Below are 24,161 nucleotides of genomic sequence, written 5' to 3'. Positions count from 1 at the left end.
TTTGTAACATTGTTTAGATGATCAGAAATGGTGCTAATGTAGTGACTTCAATTCTAGATGTACTAATAAAGCTAATCTGAAAGTTTGAGTGACAACAGACCATTATCAACGATAAAAATTAGGAAAAACCTATCTGATAGATTCTTTGAATGACCCAACCTTATCATTACAATTTAATTACATTTTAGGTGAATTTAAATCTTCACAAAGCAATGAATTGGCTCTACATGTATATACCGTTCCAGACATTTAAGTGTTGAAATATATTTTAAAGCCTATCTGAATATTATTCATGGCAAGATTTATTTTTGTGTGGTAACTTACAAATCCTGCAACTGTAGGAGTTAGTACATCTGTATTTATGTATGTTTTTATTGGTTGCATTACTTGAGCTGTGAAATTGTGAAAGAAATGAACACATGAGTTGAACAATATTTATTTTGTCGTCCACTTGCATCTTTTTTCCTTTTTGGGATTGTACATGTACAATGCAATTATCGGATGAACTGAATACTCCCCCCCCCCCCCATCCCAGGTGTAATGCTGGGATGGGGAGGGTGACAACTTCTAAAACAGATACCTACCTCTATCAAGAAGTGTTAAGTTTTTCTTCTTTAATTTTGATTGTTGCTAGAGTTTAAGGCTGAAAACCCTTTCTCATCCTCCCATTCCAATGTATCTTTTCTCTCTGCATCCACTTTCATCTTTACTGTCCCCCTCTCTACCTCTCTCTCTCCATCTCCCTCTCACCTTTGGCCTTCTCTCTCTCTCTCTCTCTCCTCCTCCTACCTCTTTGCCTCCCGCTCGTCACGACGCGCACTTTATCATCTATTATTTGCAGCAATATTTCTCTGTTGCGGTGTATTGCTTTGTGTCTATAAACCGGACCCTTTTCTCTCTTTCTCTGTCATTTCCTTTTTTTAATGATAAATCCAATTCAATATTATGATGAAATTCAACTTTCCTCTCACATCTTAATTATATTTTCTCAATTAATCATATTATCTAGATTTAATTAATGAAACAAAGTGCATTCCTTCTCGATTACACTGACACAGAATAGAACTTACCAAAAGACGGTTTTGGAGGAAAGGAAAGGTGGTGACGTTTTTAAAATGTTAAACTCTTAAGCGCCTTTTCTTAAAGTGACCTGATTTAATCCCGGTTTGTATAAGTGTTATTTTCTGATTTCTATGTCAGTTGAATTGAAAATGATATCACTTTGTTTTATAAATCGAGCAAATATGAAGTTAATTTAGAAATATAATTAAGATGTTAATGGAAATTCAAACTTCATAATTAAAATTGAATGGGAATTATTTATTTAAAAAAGGGGAAACGATAGCGAAACAGAGAAAAAAATTCTGTTTAGATACAGAGCAATACACCGCAACAAAGAAATATTGCTGCAACTAATAGTTGATTTATTTTCTAATTCACGCTGTTCAAACGAAAATAAATTATTTTCCATCGCGCTTTCACCCACCTGCTGAAGAAAACATATACAATTACTTTCCAAACACTTAGGGGAGCACCGCTCATCTAGGACGGCTGCGGACACCTCCGCTATGTTTCCCCCCATTTCAAGGTTTAAAGAACGGGACAGACACTATAATTTGCAAACACATCGTATTAGTTTATTATCCAAACTGAATCCAAAAGATCACAGGTTACAGTAGTCCATAGTCATATCAGTCCATCCGAAATCCATTAATACAATTCATAGCATAACTGTCAAATTACTTAACAATCCATTGAACATTACAATAGTTCAACCATATTAACAAACCTGCACACTGGCGAATATCGTCCACTTTAAGATTTTAACATAATAACATTAGGAAATTGTGAATTCCTACTATACCTTCTCAGACTCAGCTAGATACCAATATTAAGAGATACACTGAGCTGGTTCTTAAACGATTCTTTTACATAACCATCCTTAGCAGAATCAGATTTCCACCTTCCATGTTTCTTGAAAAGACGATCAGATATACCTAAGGCAGCTGCCGCAGAGGCACCACCTGCCCTAAGGCTATGCAAGCCAAAGTATGAAGAATCTAACCCTATTGACGATAAGGCAGCCTTAAAAAGATCACGGCATGTTGTATAAGACAATTTGCCCCCTCTCAAAACATATTTCTTCAAGGATTTCTTGAGCGTCAATGGGCGGAAAAGGTATTCCTCTGAAGAACCTGGAATGATGTCACCTAATAACATATATTTATTCAACATGGCAACTGGACAGGTAGGTTTACCTGTTGCAGCAATAATCACCCAGGCACCTTCTCTATATTGGTCAGTTTTACTATGCTGAATGAAACATTTGACATGTGAAGTATGTACAGAAATATCACACTCTCTGAGCTCCACTAGCTCAGCGTGCCTAAAAAAGCCTGCATAAGCTAACAGTGTCATAGAACACAATCTGGCTTCCTTTAAACAATTAGAACAACCATACTTATTGACAAGTTTATTCAGAATGTCTGGAGTTATAGGTTCCTTCTTACATTTTGGATGAGCTAGAATTCTTTTCAGGCCTGCAAGAAGTAGATGCAAAAATCTTGAATTACAGGGATTCACCTCGGTTACTGGCGAGCAGTCAAGAAACCATTTAATACCAAAATGTGCTCCTTCAATCCTTGAATAGGGTGCATCATTATTATACATGCTCATATAATACCTTGCGATATCCGCCTTTTGTGCCGGTAACTCACACACACAGTTTATAGCACACCATGACTTCCAATCTTCAAACGCTTTCCTGTATTTCGCAACAGTGCTAGTAGCTCTAGATGCCATCAACACTTTCTGCAATGATTTATGGTCACTTGTTATCCTGCAATTCAATATACAGAGAAAAATTGAAAATGTTGTTCTCATACGAAAAAATTGAGTTCATCAAACCAAACGGTTAAATATATTTGAAAACACTCAATATCAGTCATCCACATGACCAACCTACTATACAAACGTATAACTGGAGAGAATACCATGCGGGTTTATAACTCTCTAAAATGCAATGCTGCACAATCAATCCTGTTATCCCATAACAATATCACATTCATGTATATACTATTATCTCTGTTTCCAATCTCAAACCACTTTTACCTCCTGAGATTCTACTTAGAACTTATGGAACCCTAGAATTTCTTCCATCCAACCTCAGGCATAAGACCTCACTTGTCATCTTGGAAGTCCCAAAAATAGAACTAGGGTTACGACCTTGAACAAAGATATGCTTTGGATCAGAAAATCTCATGACCTCAACCACCAGGTTACTGAAACTACTGTTTGATGAAAACAAAAGAGGCCAAAATGGGGCAGACGGCCATGATGGCACAATCAATGTCGCTAAAGCCCGGCAAACTTTAACATGTTTGATCGCCCTTCCCACCAGGGAGATAGGGGGGATCAGCCAATTCCTCTCCTTACTCCAATCACCAGAAAACGCATCTACTTGACTAGTAGAAGGACACCAGAATTTAGAATTAAAAACCGGCAATTTATGATTGAACTCATCAGCAAATCTATCTACTGTGTGCGGGCCCCATTTAGTATCAATGAACTTTAAAAACTCTACAGTAACACCCCAATCATCGAAGTCTTCTTGTCTACTCAGGATATCTGCCTCTACATTCTCATCTCTCGGGACCCATTGCACAGAAAGTTCTAAGGGTAGACTTTTACAAAAATCAGCAATACGCAATGCTAAATCATGCAAATCGACCTTCATACTGCCTTTTCTCATAATGACCTCTACACCAGTGTTGTCAGTAAACACCTTGACCTTCTTTCCTTTTAAACTTGGCGAGAAGGCTTCTATTGCCAAAGAAACTCCTTTGAGTTCTCTCCATGTTGAACTTTTACCAATTTCATCACACTTCCAATTCTGGACAAATTTCAGTTCTCAACATTGAGCCGTCCAGGCGCCACATCCAATGTTGCTAGCATCTGAAAACAGTAACACTTGAGGTGTGGAATACTCAAACAAAATTCTGTTATTTAATCTATTTAGATTTTCTTTCCAAAAGAAAACTTCTTTGAATACAGAACTGCCAACGGCTAACTTATAAACCTTGTCCCAATGTAGGCGTTTTGTCACCTCCATGTACATAAATCTAGTTGTCAGTTGCGAAACATTCCCTACAACTGGATACAAGGACATAACTTTACCTGCAAGAGAGGCTAATTCTCTGGCTGAAACCAATGGAAATTTCAAAGACAGCCTATCAATACATCCAAAAATATCAGAGATTCGGCGTTCAATCACTCTAATAGCTCCTGCCTCTGAATCCCAAATCATACCCAACCAATTCAACTTGGTTGTGGGGGTCCAAACAGACTTCTCAATATTAGGCACAAATCCTGCGGCTAACAAATCATCTTTGACACTACTTGATACTAACTTGCATGAACGCAAAGAATCACATCTACACCAACCGTCATCAAGGAAAACAATAATAAAATACCCTTTCTTCCTCCAATGTCTGACAAGAGGTCGGATACATTTAGTGAATATATACGGAGCTGTCGATAGACCAAACGGCAAAACCTGGAAAGAAAAGTATTTAACTACCTTTCTGATCTCCCAACTAAAGCTTAGATATTTACAATGTTCCTTAAAAATATCAAAATGATGGTATCCAGACTTAAGGTCAAAACTGAACATAAAGTCACCTTGTTGGAAAAATTCAAGAGCAATATTCCAATCCTCAAACTTGACCTTTTGTTTCCACAAGAATTGGTTTACATACCTAAGATCCAAAATAAGTCTTAGCTTACCAGAGCTCTGAACTGAAACTGATAAGGGATTCACTACACAAGGTTTAGTTTTACATTCTACAATAAGGTTCTTAGCCAAAAGTTCATTCACAGCTTCCAAAACAAAATCATTATACTTAATTGCAGATTTGTTGTTCTTGAAACAAGCTGAAGGTGGTGTATTTACAAAAGGTAATTTGTACCCTTCGCAAACAATACTAACAATCTCTGGTTCCGCACCAATAGCACACCAAAATTCAACAGATGCTTTGAGCCTTCCTTTTACTAATGGCTCTGAAATTCCTTGTTCATATTCATGAAAATTATTAATAAAAAACTCAGGATCGTACCTATCTGGTTGATTTCTGTCCAGTTTTTTAGGCAACACCTCCACTTTGCTTAAATCCGGGGCTACTACTGGTTCCATCATCATCGCGTCTGCATCCGTACTAATTAGATTTGTGGTAGGAAAATTGGGAATATCCGAGGCTGATACACTAGGGCCAGCATGTCTCATCTTACGAAAATCTCGGGGTTCTGTGCATAAAATTATTGAAACCACAATTTTAATTCACCACAACATCTAAATCTCTTATTTATGTAGGCGACAATGGAATCTCAGTATAGTCAATCACCATTTTCATTCTAGAACATGAAATTTGCAAAATTCACAATCCTATCTTTCCTCTCATGTCTCACTCTTTCATAGACTGCCTACCGATACCTTGATATTACATCATCCCTTTACTCATTTACTAAACATAAGCAATTGGATAAAATTTTAACCAATTCATATAACAAGTGAACGTTATACAACCTATCACTTCATTCTGTTCCAAATTTATAAAACCAATAACAATTCTGTAAACCTTTTATTTGTATAAAAGGGGTATCATAATACTGCAAATATAGCCAATACTCGAAACCGATAATATTTACCTTTATTCTGCTCTCCAACGTTAATTCCATTACTGACCGTCTTTCGACAACTTGGGGCTATAACCAGGGCAATTTCGTCTCTAATGACCCGTCTTCCCACATGCGAAGCAGAAATCAGATGACTTGGGGCCTGACTGATAGGTGGGATTGAATGGTCTCGTGTAAGGGGTATTATGGCGGATTGGGCCACGAAAATTATAAGCATAACTGGGCATATAAGCCGGATTGGCAGGAGAAGCCATAGGTCTCCTCGCCTGATAAGGCTTGGGTTTAGGAACAGATTTGAGACCGGTCTTCTTCTTCCTGGCTGCTGCCCTGGCTTGGGCAGAACGGATCTTTTTATCATCTTCACTATCCTCTGCTAAATCATCCGCCAGATACTCATCAACCGCCAACCACCCCGCTTCAGACTTATCTGCAAGCTTCACCAACTTGTTTCTTTGCCTTAGATCTTCTTCAGCTTTGTCAAGTATTGGAGCAGCACTGCTCCCCAAAGGAAGTGATTTCTTGACTTCCTGTAATTGATCTAAAATGGAGCAATTAAAGTTTACCTGCTCCTCATTCCCCTTGAACCTGAACTGTATTTTCTTTGCTTTGAGCTTTTGTATGTCAAAAGTAGCCTTTTCGTTTGCCTTCTTTTGCGATTCAAGTTGATTATCAACATAACTATGGATACCTCCAATCGCTTGCGTTAAAGCCCCTGCTACGGCCACATTTATTGCATTGGTCAGAGCATCTAATGATACAGGCTCACCTTCTTGTCCTCTGACTACTGGCTGCTCAATATTGCTTGAAACACCTTCCATTACAATCCGACTCTAACACCACACAAGGAAACACTATCTGTCACAATCCCTTGCTGGAGCAAAATCGGGTGGTCCGCACTGCCTCGTTAGATAGCAGTCAATAACCAACGCCCTACTCTTATTCAACCTTCCCGCCACGCAACTCTAGCATACATTATGCAAAGTGGGGTCAAAGCTCCGATGGAAAATGTCATTAATTAGTTAGTGCACGACAGGTTTTTTTTAACCGTTTTTTAGAGAAAAGAAATATTAAAGCATTCAAAACTGAGTAATTATATTTAAACGTCTTTGGTTCCGCCGTTTCTACTCGGTGAATAAAATGCGAATTCTCGCTACCCCAAATAGCGATTCTGCCGAGATCCGGGGAAAATCCTGAAAACGCGCATTGCATTATGGGATAGCTTTTCGACATTACAGCTTCCTGTGCAGGCGTTCGTGATCACAACCCTCTCTTTCACGGTAGAGTTTAACGGCCTTTTGTGCTAAAGTCACTAATTCTGCCCGAAGCTTTCCATTGCATATTATAATCTGTACAAATTACACTGATTGGCATCGATTTTAGCGTGCGTGAAAACTCTGCACAGCGAACACAGGCGCTAGCGCCAGCGGGATGGGACTCTATACCGGAAGTTGTAGTGACGACCCGAGAGAGTGAAAATTACCTCGTCTCGCGAATTTCGAGATTTTCGTACCTATTTAGGGTAGCGAGAATTAACAAATACACCAATTAACACGATGAGTGGGTGAAAAAGGTGATTTTCAGGTCTCGTCGTACTCCCTTCCCAATCTCGCTATCCCTCTCTTTCTCGATCCTAGCTATATATTTCATATCTTTATCTCTCCTCTCTCTCTCTCTCTCTCTCTCTCTCTCTCTCGCTCAGCTCTCTCTTCCTTCTCTCGCTTCTCTCTAGTTCCACCTAGAACTACAATGACTGGGCATTCAAAAAACCCTGTTTATTCTCAAGATTTATACTTAGCCACCGAACAGCTATATATTTAGTATCTCTTCCCCCCCCCCCCCCTCTCTCTCTCTCTCTCTCTCTCTCTCTCACTCAGCTCTTTCTTCCTCCTCTCTCTCTCTCTCCTCTTTATAGTTCAACCTAGAACTATATGACTGGACATTCAAAAGCAACTGTTTATTCTCAAGATTTATACTAAGCCACTGAACAGGGGCCAAAAAACCCCAACACCAAACAAAAAGTTCCACCTAGCCCTGCGTGACTGGGCATTCCAAAATCGCCATTAGGCCTACTGTTTGTTATCCAATGTCATACAAAACCACTGAATGGCTCAACGTGAAATGCTAAGGCCTGCTGAATGGACAATAAGGTTTTGGACTCCGAGGTCAAAAATTAAAAGGAACCCACAAAAGGAGAACTTAAAAGAGGATTTATGTTGCATTCTAAAGGGAAAAAGCAAGGACCCAAAATACGGGGTTTTATAAGCTGAATCTCAGTGCACTGATGCCAAACGAGAGCACAGTACAGTACAGCGCGCTAAAACTAAAAGGAGTCGAATTTATAGAGAAATGTTGTCATTAACTTATCGATTTTGAATGTATCCCAAACTTGTCGTACTGCTTGGCTCTTTAAAATTATAACATCTCGAATGATTTAATTAAGTTAGTATACAAACGAATTCGCTGACTTGACTTAATTGCATCTCATTTGCGTGAGTGAATCTGGCCAACATTTCGACAAGTGGGTCTTATAGATCGGACTACCTTGGAACCCAATTGCTTACGATGATACATGCAGCTAGGGAGCACATCGACGCAAAACTACTGAAGACATTTGCTTGGTAAGTTAAAATAATTTATCTCATCAGATTTTTATGATTCAAAAGAATGAAGAAAACCTGCATAGATGAAAGGCGATTTTTGACTTGTACCGTATATGAAATATTGGCACACATGCAGCTTACTCTTCAACGCACGCTTCTCATTAATTATGCAAGAATATTCAGGGTTGAAGGAAACATACATTTTAGGGGAAAGTAGAAGAGGAAGAAGAAGAAGAAGAAGAAGAAGAAGAAGAAGAAGAAGAAGAAGAAGAAGAAGAAAAAGGAGGAGGGGTGATTGAGAAGGAGAAAGAGAAGGAGAATAAGAGAGGGACAAGAAGAAGAATTAGAAGTAGAGGAGGGGAAGAAGAAGAAGAAGAAGAAGGAGGAGGAGAAGGTGAATGATAAAGAGAAGGAGATTAAGAGGAGAGGAGAGGGACAAGAAGAATAATTAGAAGTAGAGGAGGGGAAGAAGAAGAAGAAGAAGAAGGAGAAGGTGAATGATAAAGAGAAGGAGATTAAGAGGAGAGGAGAGGGACAAGAAGAAGAATTGGAAGTAGAGGAGGGGAAGAAGAAGAAAAACTAATTTTAAGTAGAGGAAGATGAGAAGGAGGAGGAAGAAGAAGAATAATAAGAAGAAGATAAAAAGAAGAACACTATAATGTTATGGACTAAATACACTACACACACACACACACACACATTGTATTAAATCTTCTCATAATTGAACATCGATCAGTTTCAAATGACTATCATAATTATGTACAATCATTAAACGGTCGACTCCGCCCAGCAGGCCCCAGCTATATAACAGTTCCAATGGATTAAATTGACTAATAAAACAAAATATTGAAACGTAATCTAATAATCTCTATAAAACCAAATCTTGGAAATATTGTTGAAATCAATAGAGTAAATGGGATAACATCCAGTGACTATACGACTATAATTATTGTTATGATCATCAACATGATGACCATCATCGAAGTTATCACTCATCAAATTTAAAAAAAAAATCAAATCATGGACATCGTCGTTATCTCCTTTATTTCTCTCTCTTCAGCCCTGTATATTATTAATATAATACAACATCGTATAATGATCTTGATGATAAGCACGTCGAGTATTAGCAAATATTGTTATCGGTATATTGCATTGAGAATCGACAACACTGCCACACACTTCTGTATGGCTCATTACGTGAATACAATACTGTGTCAATAATAGGCCTCATTAATCCTTGAATAAACGACATTAGATTACTAACTGTTATATGGGGTTTGTACTGATTGAATAGCTGAAATGTGCTGGTATGACGGGACTACCCTGCGGACTTTTAACCGGACATATTTATATCGGACTCCGGTGACAGGTCAAGAGTCCTCTGACCATTAGGGCAGTGTGGGGGGGGGGGCTAGAGGTAATAGATATATTGAAAGCTCCTTGATTGCCTTATATACAAAACTTATAACACAATGGACTATGGTAATAAACATCAATTCTATATACTACTGTATTCAATTTTAAAATGAACTTTGTCTGCTCATGCACAGATCAGGATTTCTTCTTGTTCTTCTTCTTGTTCTTCTTCTTGTTCTTCTTCTTCTTCCTCCTCCTCCTTTTCCGTTAGGGATCAACAAAACTTACCTGCCTGTTGGAGGGGGGGGTGTATGTTAATAAAATATTTTTGTTCAATTATTTCTTTATTGGAACCAAAACGTGTGGTTGGATTAAAATAAATATAAAAATACAAACAGGAAGAAAACAATGGCAGAAACAATGTACACAAGTAAAAGAAACTTTGGAATATGATAGATAAATATATGAATAACAAAGTGCTACAATCTAATTATTACACATTATCAAATGAATTAATGAAACCTCTTTGAGTACAACATTTTATACTGATTGTATTTAACATATAGGGTATAGGTTCGTTTGTCTATAATTACAATCGATATTATTGTCATCATAATTCGTTCAAATAACATTGTTCTGCTTTTCCACAGATTGTGACGTTGAATTGGTTTCTTTCTGATCATTATGGAGGTCATTCACTCAAACTTGACCAACAGTGTTTCTCTGGAGGAAGCCCAAGAAACTGGTCATCAGGTAAGTCTTTCAGGGCGGATACAAGATTTTGTCAACAAAAAGGGCGGATGAGAGGGTGAGGGGTCAAGAAGAATCGGAAGCATGTTTTAAGGTGGATTGAACTATGTTAAGATGCTACGATGTTATTTCAATTGATTGTTTACGATTGTTTGATTTGTTCAAATGCATATATTTATCAATAAATTCATTTTACAAAAAAAAAAATAAATAAAAAAATAACGACTATTAGTTGTCAAATCGACTTCTACCAAGTCAGTAACCATTGTACCGAACTGTCGTACGGTTTGTGCTGCACAAATAGTCAATCAGTTTAATTTTGGCATTTAAAAGAAGTGGGTTATTGATGTAAAAAAAAAAAAAAAAAAAAAAAAAAATGTTTTAAGGTGGATTGATTATTAATATATTTTATTCGGTCCTAATTGTATAGCGCAATTATAACGAATTGTGATGTTACGTCTTTATAATTTCATGAGGTTACATTTGATAAGGACTTTGGATATTATATAACCCCGGCCATATCTCCGGCAAAAATAGCGCTAAGTGAGTCTAGAGTGACAAATATACACTGTCGCTCATAAAGGTGGAATATTTTTTTTATATTCCAATTTATGGAATTATTTTAAAAATAATTTAAAAATAATAGATCTAGATAATAGTATACATTCTCAGATTTTATTGAATAATAATTTGCCAATGTGTGTTTTGCGTGACTGCTAAAGCATGTGTATGCTACTATGCTTATCAACTAGGGGACCTATGCCCTTAAGTCATAAATGACAGTAATGAGGATTAATGCCCTCCAAAAGGGCACTAATATAGCACATCGACACGGTTTTGATCCTGGGGCCTCACAGTTACGAGGCCATTGCTTTGTCACTGAACCATGACTGTACGCAGCGGGGGCTAGTGTAGGGGGCAGTTTCCATAAGTTAAACAAAACACAGAAAATGCAATAAATTTTCAATAATTTATTGCATTTAACCCCGGTGCCTAACATTAAAAAAAAATCTGTGTGCCCATGCCTTGAGCCATAATGCATGGCCGTCCAGAGGATTTTTTTATGTTGGAGACCGGGGTAAAATGCAATAAATTATTGAAAATTTATTTGCATTTTCTGTTTTTTTTTTAAATTTATGGAAACTGCCCCCTACCCTAGCCCCCGCTGCGTACAGTCATGGTTCAGTGACAAAACAATGGCCTCGTAACTGTGAGGCCCCAGGATGAAAACCGTGTCGATGTGCTTTATTAGTGCCCTTTTGTGGGGCATTAATCCTCATTACTGTCATTTATGACTTGAGAGCGTAGGTTCCCTAGTTAATAAGCTTAGTAGCATACACATGCTTTAGCAGTTCCGCAAAACACACATTGGCAAGTTATTATTCAATAAAATCTGAGAATGTATACTATTATCTATATCTATTATTTTTAAATAATTTTTAAAATAATTCAATAAATTGGGGTAAAACTAAAATATTCCACCTTTATGAGCGACAGTGTCTGCTAGGGATTCGTACTCCGTACATTTACAGTCCCGAGACGTATCCACTATACACAATCCCTCTGCAGTTTTGCCAAAATCATGCTTTCTGAAAATCCCTGAACGGCTTCTAAATGAGCATATTTTTTGCCTGACTGTAAAATTGGGAATTTGTCATTTTCCATAAACGCATGAAAAAGTAGAATTTACAAAAAAGTGAGAAAAATGTTTGAATTTGATTGGGGGAGGGGGGCAACTGCCCCAATGCCCCCATCAGTACGCCAGTGCGAGGGGCGAGGGAGCATAGAGAACGAAAAGGGCCAAAGTGACCGCAGTGACTACCCCCTCACAGGTTTTTAAACTGTTGTTGTATTACAAAATTACACTTCTTAGCAAAGCTATAGTATAAAACCAAGCAATAGACCTTTTTTTTCACAATTTACTTTTACTTTGCCGGTAATTAGTGTGCAGTCCGAAGGGTTGTGACTTGTAAATGGACTTTAGTGGGTAAATGTTAGTAGGCAGGGAGTTGGACATGGATGGAATTTCTATTTCCCACTCTAGGCCTCCGTCATATACGTGTATATTGATATCGCTATGGGAGTTGAAATGGTAAATATCAGCCTGGCAAATACATATGTTGTAGAGACTCCTTACTGAAAAGAGCAAGCGGAATATTCATTTTTGTAGCACTGATATATTACTTGTAAACATGCGATGTAAACTAACTACGTGATACCACCGGACTACAGATTTTCTACAATATTTACTTGTACATTTTGAAGGATATTATGCGAGGGAGGTTAGCGACCGAGCGAGGAGATTTGTGTATTTCTGTTAGTCTAAACACCTACACTCTTGAACCCTCCAGAGCCTAAATGTGTGTTATATTCTTAAGTCGGTATTTGCTATACATTTTTTTTTGCACTCTTTCAAATTTTCCAAAGGGGACGACCCCCCCCCCCTAAGAAAATTGAGGGGGCGTGTCCCCTCCCCCCGGATCGCCGCACCTGGGTATGGGATTTAATTTCCCTATATAACCGTCCTTTCGGCCTAAGTGACTGTTTCACTCTTGCAACTTTGTTACTATTCATGAAGAAGTATCATTGTATGAATTTCGATAAGCAAATATCACGGCCCGAATTCACCAAATACTAGATTTATGTGCGTCATATGACGCGTTTCACACCAAGTCTGAACCTTGGTCTGAAACGCATCGAAACGCGTCATATGACGCACATAAACCTAGGTTTGTCGACAAACCTCCTTTGTGAATTCGGGCCCACATCTTTGACGCAAGGCACAATTGTCCCTCATTTCCTCCCTCTCCCAAATATAGGCCTTGGTATCGTCCCTTGCGTCAGCCCGATTCTACATCAGCAGCGCAAGCATTTTCGTTGCGCTCTTCGGCATGGGTTGCGTCATCTCGATCAAAGACTTCTCAGATAGGGATACGCATCTTTCCAAGAGCGTCGTCATCGGACTCACCTTCCAGTCACTATTCCAGCCCGTCATCGGCTACGGGCTCGCACTCCTCCTCGACATGTCTGCCAGCGAGGCTGTGGCTATGATCATGTTGGCATGCTCCCCGGTATCGCCTTTGTGTGCCGTCCTCGTCTACTACGGCGACGGCGTCGTCATTGTCGGGTTCGTAAAAAAAAAAATCTTTCCCAATCTTTTCCTTGATCCCAATATTTATGATATTCGGAGTTTTATAAAAAGATTTTATAAAAAGAAAAAAAATCCATGGCTACAATATCCTTTCAGCGATAATATTATAATTGTATACTCAGATTTGGTTTTAACTGGGTGTGCCGCTCAAGCCTCGAAACCCCTAACCATTTTTGGCGGTCACAAATTGCGGTTGTTTTTCGAATTTGCAATTTTTTTTGAAATTTTGAAAAAACAGACCCATTTTTAATAGCATTCTTGTTAAAAGTGGGACCCATGTTTAGAGATTTTTGTGAAAGAGTGACCCATTAGAGCGGCAACCCCCCCCCCCCCCCCCCCCCCCTGTATGTCGTAATATATGAGAACCCGGTCATTTACACACTAATCCCAAGCATTTATTAAAACTTCAATCAAAACATTCAATTATCATCAGGATATGGGTTCTTGCCCATTATTTCCATTACGGGCTAAATATCAATACAGCGTCATTGTCATAAACTTCGCGATCGTTTCGATCGATGCCTTGATCGCTTCGAATATTATATTATAGCCTACTAATTGTCTTTTGGCATGCATATAATAGTGTTTCATATGTTATGTAACGGTACTAAGCACAGGTGCAATAATAATAATGTCTATTACAAAGCAATGTTTTGAATGAAATTGTATATGCATCATCTCACGCTAAACTGTTCATATCTTCCTTTCTCCCTCTCACTCTTTCTCTCTCTTTCTCTCTCTCTCTCTCTTTCTCTCTCTCTCTTGTCTCTCCTCTTTGATATCCAGTATGATATACGGTTAGTTTATGTCTGCTAACAAAAATGCATTTATCATAATTTTTTAATAATTGATATATAATTCAGTTTACATCTTGGCTGTGATTTGTTATATTCATAGGTCATTGATTGTTGGCATGTACATTTTCCAGAAATATATTCAAGTTAGTTTTGTCTGCTGGGAGAGAGGGGAGTACAAATACTACAAATATTTCCTCTGGCTCTCAACAGAGAGATGAAATTATATTACACTGTTATTTTATTTATGTTATTTGTAGTTATTTGTTTATGATATGTTAATATATTGTTATATTTTATACAAATGTGAGTCGTAAAATTATCTTTATGCCTTTTTTTTTATGTGCATGACAATAAAGAAAATCAACTAATTTTCCCTTTGTGTCCGCTTCGCGTACAGGATGTGTATGGCCATGTTCTCTACCGCCCTCTCCGTCGGACTCATCCCGTTGTGGTTCTCCTCCTATGCCAGTAACTGGACACATGAGTATTTCGTCGTCGCCATACCCTTCAACATTGTCATGACCGAGTTGTTGATAATCATTCCTACTGTCCTGGGTGTGCTGTACCAGAAGGCTTACGGGAAACTCAAAGGAAGGCTAATGGCCAAGGTAGGCTTGTACGTGAACCTAGTACATTTGCATGCATGGACTGTTTCCGGGTCGCGCGCCCCAATTGGGATCAGCTGAGAAAATAACACACCCTCAACGCTAAAACGGGCACAGTCCTTAATTGCCTTTTATTCTCACACTCGGGTGTATTTTGGGGGATCGCGCGATCTGTTTTGGATGCGTGTAAATAAGGAAGGACAGACATGATTGAAGAATAACACATATATAAAAACGGACAGAACCTGAACTTGCTTTTAGTCACACTTAAAGCTTATGAAGAAGGGGACAGGGGGGTATACAACCGTTTTTTAAAAGGGCATCTCATTGCAATAGGAACAGTGGGCGAAAGCAGCGAATTGCTGGAATCACCAATATATTTTATTGAAATTCAATACGCCATTCTTCATCTAACGTTCGCCGAACTAACGAAGAAAATATGTTGAACGTGTTCCAAATTTTCAAGAACCTTTGGTTATTAAGGACCTTCAGAAATAATGGTGTGATCTATTCGTCACCCGTTACTGAACTTGCCTCATGATCTTTTTTCTTCACCTAAATTCGGTAAGTAATCGCAAACAGTCATGTCGCTAAGTATTCTTCAAAAAGTAGCCAGTTTGGGTTTTATATTAATTGTTTCAACAAGAACATTTTCTCTTTTTTTATCGGCGTCCCAAAATGGTCAGAAATAGGCAATTTTGTTTTCTTTTTTAAAGAGAAGAACATTAGTGTAAATGTCCTTCTAATACTGTAACTTTAATAGTTCCACTAATCTGAAGGTAGAATGAACCTATTGCATGCACATTAATCATTTTATAGACTTACATAGGCCTACTTATCACGGGCATTACAACAAGGGACCTTCATAGTAAAAAGACTCAGATCGACTGTAAGTTGGACTTAATTATGGCAGGCCGTTCATGCCAATAGTTTATCTAACCATTCCTGGCATTGGTTTTTCGGGGATTTACAAATTGTGGTCACAAACCTTCAGAATTTAGCTTTTTTTTTATTTTTCATTATTGAAGGAAAAAATATCGTCTAAATATCATAATTGAGAGACCAATGGTGAGAGTAACCAGTGGCATAAATGGCCTGACATAGTTAAGTCCAACTTAAAGTCGATCTTACTCTTTGTGAAACACTCCCCAGGTCTCGTCCGTAGACCCTTTTCACAGCAATGCATCGTGCCGTTTGGCCAAAAGGTCATGCACGTTCACTGATGCGTATAACGGAGGACATTCTGTTGTCCTCCAAAAACGTCCGACTCCCTGATGTTCAGCATAAGCTCTTTTAGGCTATCATATCGTTGATTTTAGGACGGGGAAACTATTTTTGTCTCTTTCCTTTTGACGGAAAACGCTACGGTGATTATTCGTCATCCTAATTGCTATCTCCCCGTATTTCCTGCATATACCCATCTATATTACCCATTGCATTTCCTCTCCCCAATATCTAGCCGAAAAGGTATTTCACAGAGCACCTTTTATTCTTACAGTTCAAAGCGATTTAGGCCTTCGATCCGTCTCTGAAATTGTATACTAGTCTTTCTCTATCTCTTTTTTTGCTCTCTCTCTCTCTCTGTCTCGATCCGTCTCTCTCTATCTATCTATCAATCTCTGGATTCCAATGTCTCACCGTTATTTTTTCTCTCTCTCTTTCTCTCTTTCTTGCACCTCCCCATCTTCTTTCTCTCAGATCTGCAGCAATGCCTTCTGGATCGCCGCCGTCATCACCCCTGTCCTAAATGGCATCACCAACCCCGAATATTACATGGTTGACTGGCGCATCTGGGTCGGAACCATATCGTTACCACCGATCGGCTTTGTATGCGGGATCGTCTTTGCTCTCTTCGCTAGTCTCCCGTTCAATGTCTGCTGCGCGGTCTCGCTCGCCGTCGGTATGCCGAATGTCTACATCGCCAGCCAGCTCTCAGAGACGTACCTCGCCGGGAACGAAGAGACCTTGAAAGACGTGCATGGAATATTGACTATATTTAGCCTCGTGATGCCTCTGGAAGGCTTCATTTGGGCGATCACGTATCGTAATATCGAGGAGATGTTCCTAAAAATCTCGCACAAGTGCCGCAGCTGTTCTGACGACGATTCCGACGACGATTCCGATGATGCATGGCCGTGATAACAAAATATTGTTAATGGACGCAGAGGAACCTGGGGCCAGTTTCTCGAAACCGTGACAAGTCTAACTTCTTGACTATTAATATCAGCGTTAGGCTACTTGTCCGCTATACGTGTTTCAGGAAGCTCTCTTTGCCAAAATCAAATACAACTACATCCTGACTAAGAAGTTATGAGCTTTCGACCCCTTCATATTTTTGTCCTGATCACTTTTTAGTCTACGCGGTAACTTTGGGCAGGTCTAAAACAAACTCGGCTACGCCTAGTGTGTTTAGACCATGACCAAAGTTACCTTACAAACGATTCCTACCGACCCACATTTACCTGCGCACCAATTGTATACTAACAATGGTTATTGTATAATATTATTAGGCATGATTTGCTATCTATGTAATACTTAAGTAGACATGTATAACCTCGTATTTGTTATTTGAACACAGAAATAAAATCAATCAAAGAAACAAAACATATTTTTTCCCCCATGATGGATATTTAAATTAATTGCTAACAAAAGGAGAAAAATGCATGTACCATGATACAACAATACAGCCATGGTACTGAACCATAGTTAGAAACATACAACTGCTAGTACCACAATGTACCATGTGACATTGCATAAGAAAGTGCATCTTTACAATCATAATAACATCACTTTGATCAAACCAAGTTTCTGAGGATGAAATCATTGCATATTCTAAATTCAGAAGGTAAACATCATGCTCAATAAAATTTAACTACTTTTAGACAATACCCAAAATTCTGTAACTCAATTACTCAAATATTACAAAAAGGAAAACATTGAATCAAAACCTCTACAGAGGATAAAACATGAACATTTACACGATTGTCATAATGATTACATACTATGATAAATATTGTCTTCATATAGAAATACCCCAAAAGTGCACTTATAATCAGTAAGTATAACCTGATTTTAATTTGCACATTAATCGCAATGACCAAAATACTTAATAGCATTAAATATAGTAAAAAATTATACAATTACAAAAAAAAAAAATCAGAATACATCGGAAAGTAAATTTGATTGAGAGCCAAGCAAGCATTACATCTATGCACATGTAATAATAATAATAATCATGGCGCTCATATCTGTCAGTCTAGGCACTCCTGGCACTGCACAACATATTCATGTTATAATCATTCATGATTAAATGATTATTAGACCTATGGGTGTAGACCATATGTAAATAGCCCAATTGTAAAGTAGACAAACTGGTATAGTAGCAATACACTCTATAAAAGAGCCACCAGTACAAAATGATATCTTACCATTAAGAATATAACCTAAGATTGTGCAAAAAAGATTCTCATGATATTGGAATAATAACAATGATATTACACCGAACCACTGCAGACTCCTCTAAACTTGTCTAAGGTTTTTGGCACACCTCGTAATATACCCTGTTTGTTCATGGGCTACCCTGTTTTATATAACTCACAATCGTATTAGTCGCAGACCACATAACCCAGACCATCTTGGGTAGCGTTCTGATAAATCCTTGTTCCTCATAACCCTTCCAAGTTTCAGATTCAAATATTCATTATTTGTTTGTTTATGGACTACCCCGTTTCATTTAACTCACAATCATATTAGTCGCAGACCACATAACCCAGACCATCTTGGGTAGCGTTCCGATAAATCTGTGTTCCTCATTGTCCTTCCAAGTTCCAGGTTCATATTTTTCAATTTTTGTTTGTTTATGGACTACCCCGTTTCATATAACTCACAATCATATTAGTCGCAGACCGCATAACCCAGACCATCTTGGGTAGCGTTCTGAAAAATCTATGTTTCTCATTGTCCTTCCAAGTTCCAGGTTCATATGTTTCAATTTTTGTTTGTTTATGGACTACCCCGTTTCATATAACTCACAATCATATTAGTCGCAGACCACATAACCCAGACCATCTTGGGTAGCGTTTTGATAAATCTATGTTCCTCATTGTCCTTCCAAGTTCCAGGTTCATATGTTTCAATTTTTGTTTGTTTATGGACTACCCCGTTTCATATAACTCACAATAATTAGTAGCAGACCACATAACCCAGACCATCTTGGGTAGCGTTCTGATAAATCCTTGTTCCTCATTGTCCTTCCAAGTTCCACGTTCATATGTTTCAATTTTTGTTTGTTTATGTACTACCCCGTTTTATATAACTCACAATCATATTAGTCGCAGACCGCATAACCCAGACCATCTTGGGTAGCGTTCTGATAAATCCTCATTGTCCTTCCAAGTTTCAGATTCAAATATTCATTATTTGTTTGTTTATGGACAACCCTGCTTCATATGATTCGCGACCATGTTAGTCTGAAAAGACCCGCTCCAGATACGTGTTGAGGAACATGCTGCAAGGACCAAACCTCTTTTGCAGACCATCTTGGGTAACGTTCTCATAAATCCTTGTTCCAATTCAATTCAAAAGACTTTATTTTAGTTAAAAAGCGAACAAATATATACATGTGATAAAATACAGACAGTTTAAAATATACAAATCATGACCATTATGTTAAATGAATTTAAAGGCAGGGTTTACTACTTCAGCCAAAAGGGATTAGACCACCCAGCGAGCCAGCGAGGTCACTGTGACAGGTGGCTATCTCATTAACTCAGCTCTCATTTAACGTAAGAAGAAGAGGATCATGGGGGACCAACAGGCACCGATTGGGGAAGTTTTCTATATAGAGGGAGCAAGGAGCTACAAGTTGGACAGTGTGCCTTTAAACAAAATGTGAAAATGAGTAGAAGGAATTTTCCAATAGCCCTTCCAAGTTTCAGGTTCATATGTTCATTATTTGTTTGTTTATGAACTACCCTGCTTCATATAACTCAGGACCATATTAGTCTGATAAGACCCGCTCCAGATACGTGTTCAGGAACATGCCGTAAGGATCCAGCTTCTTACGCAGACCACAGAACTCGGACCATCTTGGATAGAGCTCTGATAAATCCTTGTTCCTCATAGGGTGTTCCTGCAATAAAAATTTTAAAAAAAGAACATACATGCTGATCATCTCAATATTTTTTTTATATACATGTATACCTAGACCTTCCGGCCTGAATTCACAAAGGAGGTTTGTCGACAAAGCTAGGATTATGTGCATCATATGAAGACAATATTTTTGGGGAAAATTATATTTTTGATAGTTTTGTACACAAGTCACGAAAATGAGCGATTTTCGGACTGACATTGTAACTGACATTGTGACTTTGTAACGGTAGGTCTGATTTCCGAGAAAAAAATTGTTTCAAAAGATGCGCAAGACTCGAAAGAAAAACAAAACATTTCAGCGCAAGATCATTGTGCGTTAACAAAATATTGCGAAAAATGTAGAGGGGAACTTAACCCCCCCCCCCTGCTATATAGGGTTAAACGAGTACATTTCCTACAAATGCACATTTCGACAGCCATTTCTGATTACAATTTATTCTTACGAGTTAAAATGTGGGATACAGTATATCAAACAAATATTGACTGATCATTTTGGGGGTCACATTTAAAACTATAGTTCTCGGTGATCTCAAGACTGCACTTTGCTCCTCTGCTTCGGCTCGGGTCACCCTACAGTTTTGAGATCACCTTGGGTAACAGTTTTAACTGTTGTTCCAAAAAGTGCTTCCCTCAAAAGCAGTCAATATTTGTATACTATATCAGGGCCCTGTTTCATAAAAATATAACAAATGGTAAAATTGTATGACAAATTTGCTCTCAGCCAATCTGATGCCCCAATTTCAGTAGCTTCTATTAAAGATCTATCGTACCTTGCTATTTATTTCAAAATCGTGTTATTGATAACGATTTTCATGAAGCCTTTGTTCTTACCTTAGCCCAATGTGGTCGACCGCCTGCTCTCTTTACAATGTCCTCATACACATCCCAGTATTTCTTGTTGAATGTTGGTCTTCCATAAGGTCTGGAAGAAGAAGAAAACTCCGTCATAGAGCAATTTTACACACCAAAACAGAAGAAAATTTTCAAATTCAAGTTCAATTGGAATCCATTAACAGGTTCTCAGAATATCGTGATTACAAGCTTTTTCTCATATACATGTATGACCCTTTCATCTTTGACCTCATGACCCCAAAATCTACTCCGTTCATTGGCTCTGCAAGATACATACATGTACATGTACATGTCTTGAGTTTGATGGTAATCCACCCATCGGTTCTAATAATAATGCGATCACAAGCTATTTTTGCATACATAATGAGCCCCATGACCTTTGACCTTGACCTCATGGTGGGGGGGGGGGGAGCTCTGAGCCAAACCACAAAATGTGGAATGATTAATTGTCGCAAAAGGGATAAAACGTTGCATACTTAAAATGAATGATGTTGATGTAGCAGGTCTCTCTCCCATTGGCTGGACTGATCATGATGTCATCAGCCTTGGTGAATCGGACCTCTGTGGACAAGTGAGCATAGAATCGTCCCGTATTGACGTGATGCCTCAGCTCCCTCAGAACCTCCCCCGTCTTGTTTCTGGGGTGCAATTATAAAAGGGATTGGGTACTTTTGTCTCAGATTCGAAACAAAATCCTTGATTTAGCTCACGCTTCAATCATAATGATACAGAATTTATGTTGGCTGCAAATAGTACCTTTAAATGGGCATTCTATTTGGTCTACATGCAATCCAAAGAAAACTATCAGCCAATTCATCCTCTAGTCAATCACATGCTTTGACTAAACAGTCCCTCCCCCTCAAAAAAAAAACAAAAAGAAACTAACAAATTTAACATTAAAGATAAGGACCAGTTATGGTCATGCGATTGCATTGTGAAAGAAACGTGAAATCGATCAGAAAAGGTTGATCATCTAGCATAGATGTACTGCAAGGTTCTGGAATCATCAAAATTATAAGAAATTTGGCTCAGTGTTCATAAAGTTACAAGCACTGTACACAGAAAGATGTATATGGGACTACGCACACGTGCGCGACACGTGCCTTTTTTATCTCTCACACTGTGAGAGATAAACTAATTTACCAAATTTATCAATTAGTAGGCGGTTTCCCGGTAATTTTTTTATCATCATGTATTATTCAAAACATATTCTTTCACATGCTTGGTAAAAAGAGCTTCCATTTCATTTTTTTGAAATTGGGGCGTTTCCAATACTGGGCTTTACCTTTAAGAATACATGAATTGGAAAATAAATAATTCAATCAATGAATCAATTATTCAATTAATCCATAAATGAACCAATAAATTGATTAATCACTCAATAAATAATATTTGTTCTAAATCCTCAAAAAATGTCAACTCCCAAATAGTGCTCTCATAGTACTTCTCCTCCCAAATAGTACTCCCAAATAGTACTTTTTCAAAGTAACCTTAAAATAGTTCAAATTGTTCTTGGCACGTGACGAGCTCTCAACTAATTAAAAACAATTTTTTTTAATGCAGGATATAAAAAAAAATATTGGTGTTTTCAATTTACAAATAGAAAACTGAACGATCAAAAAGATTACCTTGGAATAGCCCAATCTGTCACGTGTGACTTGAAAAGACATTCAAAGTTGAACACCTTGTGACTGATGTCAACTCTTTCTTTCGGTAGTGATGCAAAGATTAAGAAAAATAATTTGTTGATCCATGGAACAAGAGAAGGTACAAACAAACTGAAATGAGAAAAAAAAAAAATGAATGAAAAAGAAAGAAATAAATCATATTTTTGGGCAAAGCAAATTATTGGTGATGCAAAGATTAAGAAATACAATTTGTTGATCCATGGGACAAGGGAAGGTATGAACAAACCGAATTGAAGACAAAAAGAAATGAAAAAAAGGGAAAGAAATTAATCATCTTTATTGGCATGATCAAGATTAGATCAATATAGCCCTGTGTGGACACGATGCAGTGAAAACCATCGAAAACAAGAACAAACAGATTGACAAAAAAACCTGCTGTAGAATATGAGTCAATTAATAACATGAGGCACTTTTGTGAAGGTGTACACAAAATAAATAACTGTGTGTACCCATGAGTCTTTGAAGGGACTAGATAACATTGTTCAGATGACAGAAAATGGTGCTAAGGTAGTGACTTCAATGCTAGATGTACAATTAAAGATAATCTGAAATTATGAGTGAATCAGACCATTATTAATGATAATGATTTGGGAAAAAATGATCTGATCGATTCGTAAATTCTCCCAGCTATGTTTTTATAATTTTAGGCGAATGTAAATCGTCACAAAGCAATAGATTGGCTCTATCTATCATTCGAAACATTTAAGTGTTGAAGATTTTAAAGGCCTGTTTTATGTCTTAATTTTCATGGAAAAACGGTTGGGATAATTCAAAATAAATTGGTTAGGAGAATTTTCTGTCAGAGGGAGTTACACTTCAAAGAAAACCATAAATATCTTTGTGGTTTGAGAATTTTCAGGATTTTTGGCATGTTAGAGGATCAGTACAGTGGAAGGAATATAATAAGTAACATTTGATACAAAAATTAGGCAGTTTTTGAGTTTCATCAACCTTCAACAATGTTACCGAGTCAATTTAACATGCCCGGTGACCTTTGTGTTATGACACAGAAATGTGAATCGCACTACGTTTATTTTATTTTGCTTTGAAGTGGGAATTGGCACCAATGGGCCAGTTTCGTAATGTAACCAAATTTAATGCATAAATTATTTCATTCACCTCATAGGAATAATAGTATTTCAATAGTCAGAATGCAACTGCATATATTAAGTGTTGCTAGGTAGGTCAAGCCATAATGTATGTCCAACCTGGCAACAACTAATGTATGCAGTTCGGATTCTGTCTATTGAAATACTATTATTCTTATCAGGTGAATAAAATAATTTATATTGAGGCACTTTACAAAGACTTATGCATTAAACTTGGTTACATTACGAAAAATAGCCTATTGACGGAAGAATTGTTTCGAGCAAAACAATGGCCTTGTCCTCAACTTATAATACAAAAATGCAACGATGAGATCAGCGAAAGTTTACACACATCTGCTAAAGGCTTTAGAAAGTTAAGTAAATTGGGATTTAGATGAAATATTAATAAAAAACTGATCTGAAAACTTATAC

The 24,161-nt window shown here is 37.8% G+C and overlaps 4 protein-coding genes across 4 annotated transcripts; 1 reads left to right on the top strand and 3 right to left on the bottom strand.

Annotated features, from left to right (window-relative positions):
* Positions 1–1,785: 1,785 nt before the first annotated feature.
* LOC105440596 (integrase/recombinase xerD homolog) lies at positions 1,786–5,428 on the bottom strand. Its single transcript, XM_030992802.1, has 2 exons — positions 5,115–5,428; positions 1,786–2,839 (listed from the first exon to the last, which is right to left on the bottom strand). The coding sequence occupies exons 1-2, from the start codon at positions 5,279–5,281 to the stop codon at positions 1,879–1,881; spliced, it is 1,128 nt and encodes a 375-aa protein (XP_030848662.1). The 5' UTR covers positions 5,282–5,428; the 3' UTR covers positions 1,786–1,878.
* Positions 5,196–6,605, bottom strand: LOC115927237. Its single transcript, XM_030992803.1, has 2 exons — positions 5,704–6,605; positions 5,196–5,301 (listed from the first exon to the last, which is right to left on the bottom strand). The coding sequence occupies exon 1, from the start codon at positions 6,507–6,509 to the stop codon at positions 5,784–5,786; it is 726 nt and encodes a 241-aa protein (XP_030848663.1). The 5' UTR covers positions 6,510–6,605; the 3' UTR covers positions 5,196–5,301; positions 5,704–5,783.
* Positions 6,606–7,803: 1,198 nt separating this feature from the next.
* LOC590463 (ileal sodium/bile acid cotransporter) lies at positions 7,804–17,545 on the top strand. Its single transcript, XM_003725652.3, has 5 exons — positions 7,804–8,309; positions 10,298–10,400; positions 13,217–13,524; positions 14,743–14,953; positions 16,649–17,545. Exons 2-5 carry the CDS (start codon positions 10,332–10,334, stop codon positions 17,087–17,089), a joined length of 1,029 nt encoding a protein of 342 aa, XP_003725700.1. The 5' UTR covers positions 7,804–8,309; positions 10,298–10,331; the 3' UTR covers positions 17,090–17,545.
* A 2,226-nt stretch (positions 17,546–19,771) lies between these two features.
* On the bottom strand, positions 19,772–21,488 carry LOC115927236 (L-gulonolactone oxidase-like). The gene is made up of 3 exons (XM_030992800.1): positions 21,430–21,488; positions 20,933–21,023; positions 19,772–20,081 (listed from the first exon to the last, which is right to left on the bottom strand). The coding sequence occupies exons 1-3, from the start codon at positions 21,483–21,485 to the stop codon at positions 19,950–19,952; spliced, it is 279 nt and encodes a 92-aa protein (XP_030848660.1). The 5' UTR covers positions 21,486–21,488; the 3' UTR covers positions 19,772–19,949.
* Between the last annotated feature and the right edge of the window lie 2,673 nt (positions 21,489–24,161).

This window comes from Strongylocentrotus purpuratus, unplaced genomic scaffold (genome assembly GCF_000002235.5).
Source record: "Strongylocentrotus purpuratus isolate Spur 01 unplaced genomic scaffold, Spur_5.0 spur5_scaffold_20, whole genome shotgun sequence".
Taxonomy (NCBI): domain Eukaryota; kingdom Metazoa; phylum Echinodermata; class Echinoidea; order Camarodonta; family Strongylocentrotidae; genus Strongylocentrotus; species Strongylocentrotus purpuratus.
Note: the sequence above shows the minus strand (reverse complement) of the source record. Positions and strands in the feature narration are given on the sequence as shown.

Coding starts and splice junctions, on each gene's coding strand:
- LOC105440596 (XM_030992802.1), bottom strand. CDS start 5,281: ATGAGACATGCTGGCCCTAGTGTATCAGCCTCGGATATTCCCAATTTT. Junction 2,840..5,114: donor GACAGAAATCAACCAGATAG/GTACGATCCTGA, acceptor ATTGAATTGCAG/GATAACAAGTGACCATAAAT.
- LOC115927237 (XM_030992803.1), bottom strand. CDS start 6,509: ATGGAAGGTGTTTCAAGCAATATTGAGCAGCCAGTAGTCAGAGGACAA.
- LOC590463 (XM_003725652.3), top strand. CDS start 10,332: ATGGAGGTCATTCACTCAAACTTGACCAACAGTGTTTCTCTGGAGGAA. Junction 10,401..13,216: donor CCCAAGAAACTGGTCATCAG/GTAAGTCTTTCA, acceptor TCCCAAATATAG/GCCTTGGTATCGTCCCTTGC. Junction 13,525..14,742: donor GACGGCGTCGTCATTGTCGG/GTTCGTAAAAAA, acceptor CTTCGCGTACAG/GATGTGTATGGCCATGTTCT.
- LOC115927236 (XM_030992800.1), bottom strand. CDS start 21,485: ATGATCAGTCCAGCCAATGGGAGAGAGACCTGCTACATCAACATCATT. Junction 21,024..21,429: donor ATCAACATCATTCATTTTAA/GTATGCAACGTT, acceptor TTCTTCTTCCAG/ACCTTATGGAAGACCAACAT. Junction 20,082..20,932: donor GTCGACCACATTGGGCTAAG/GTAAGAACAAAG, acceptor TTTTTATTGCAG/GAACACCCTATGAGGAACAA.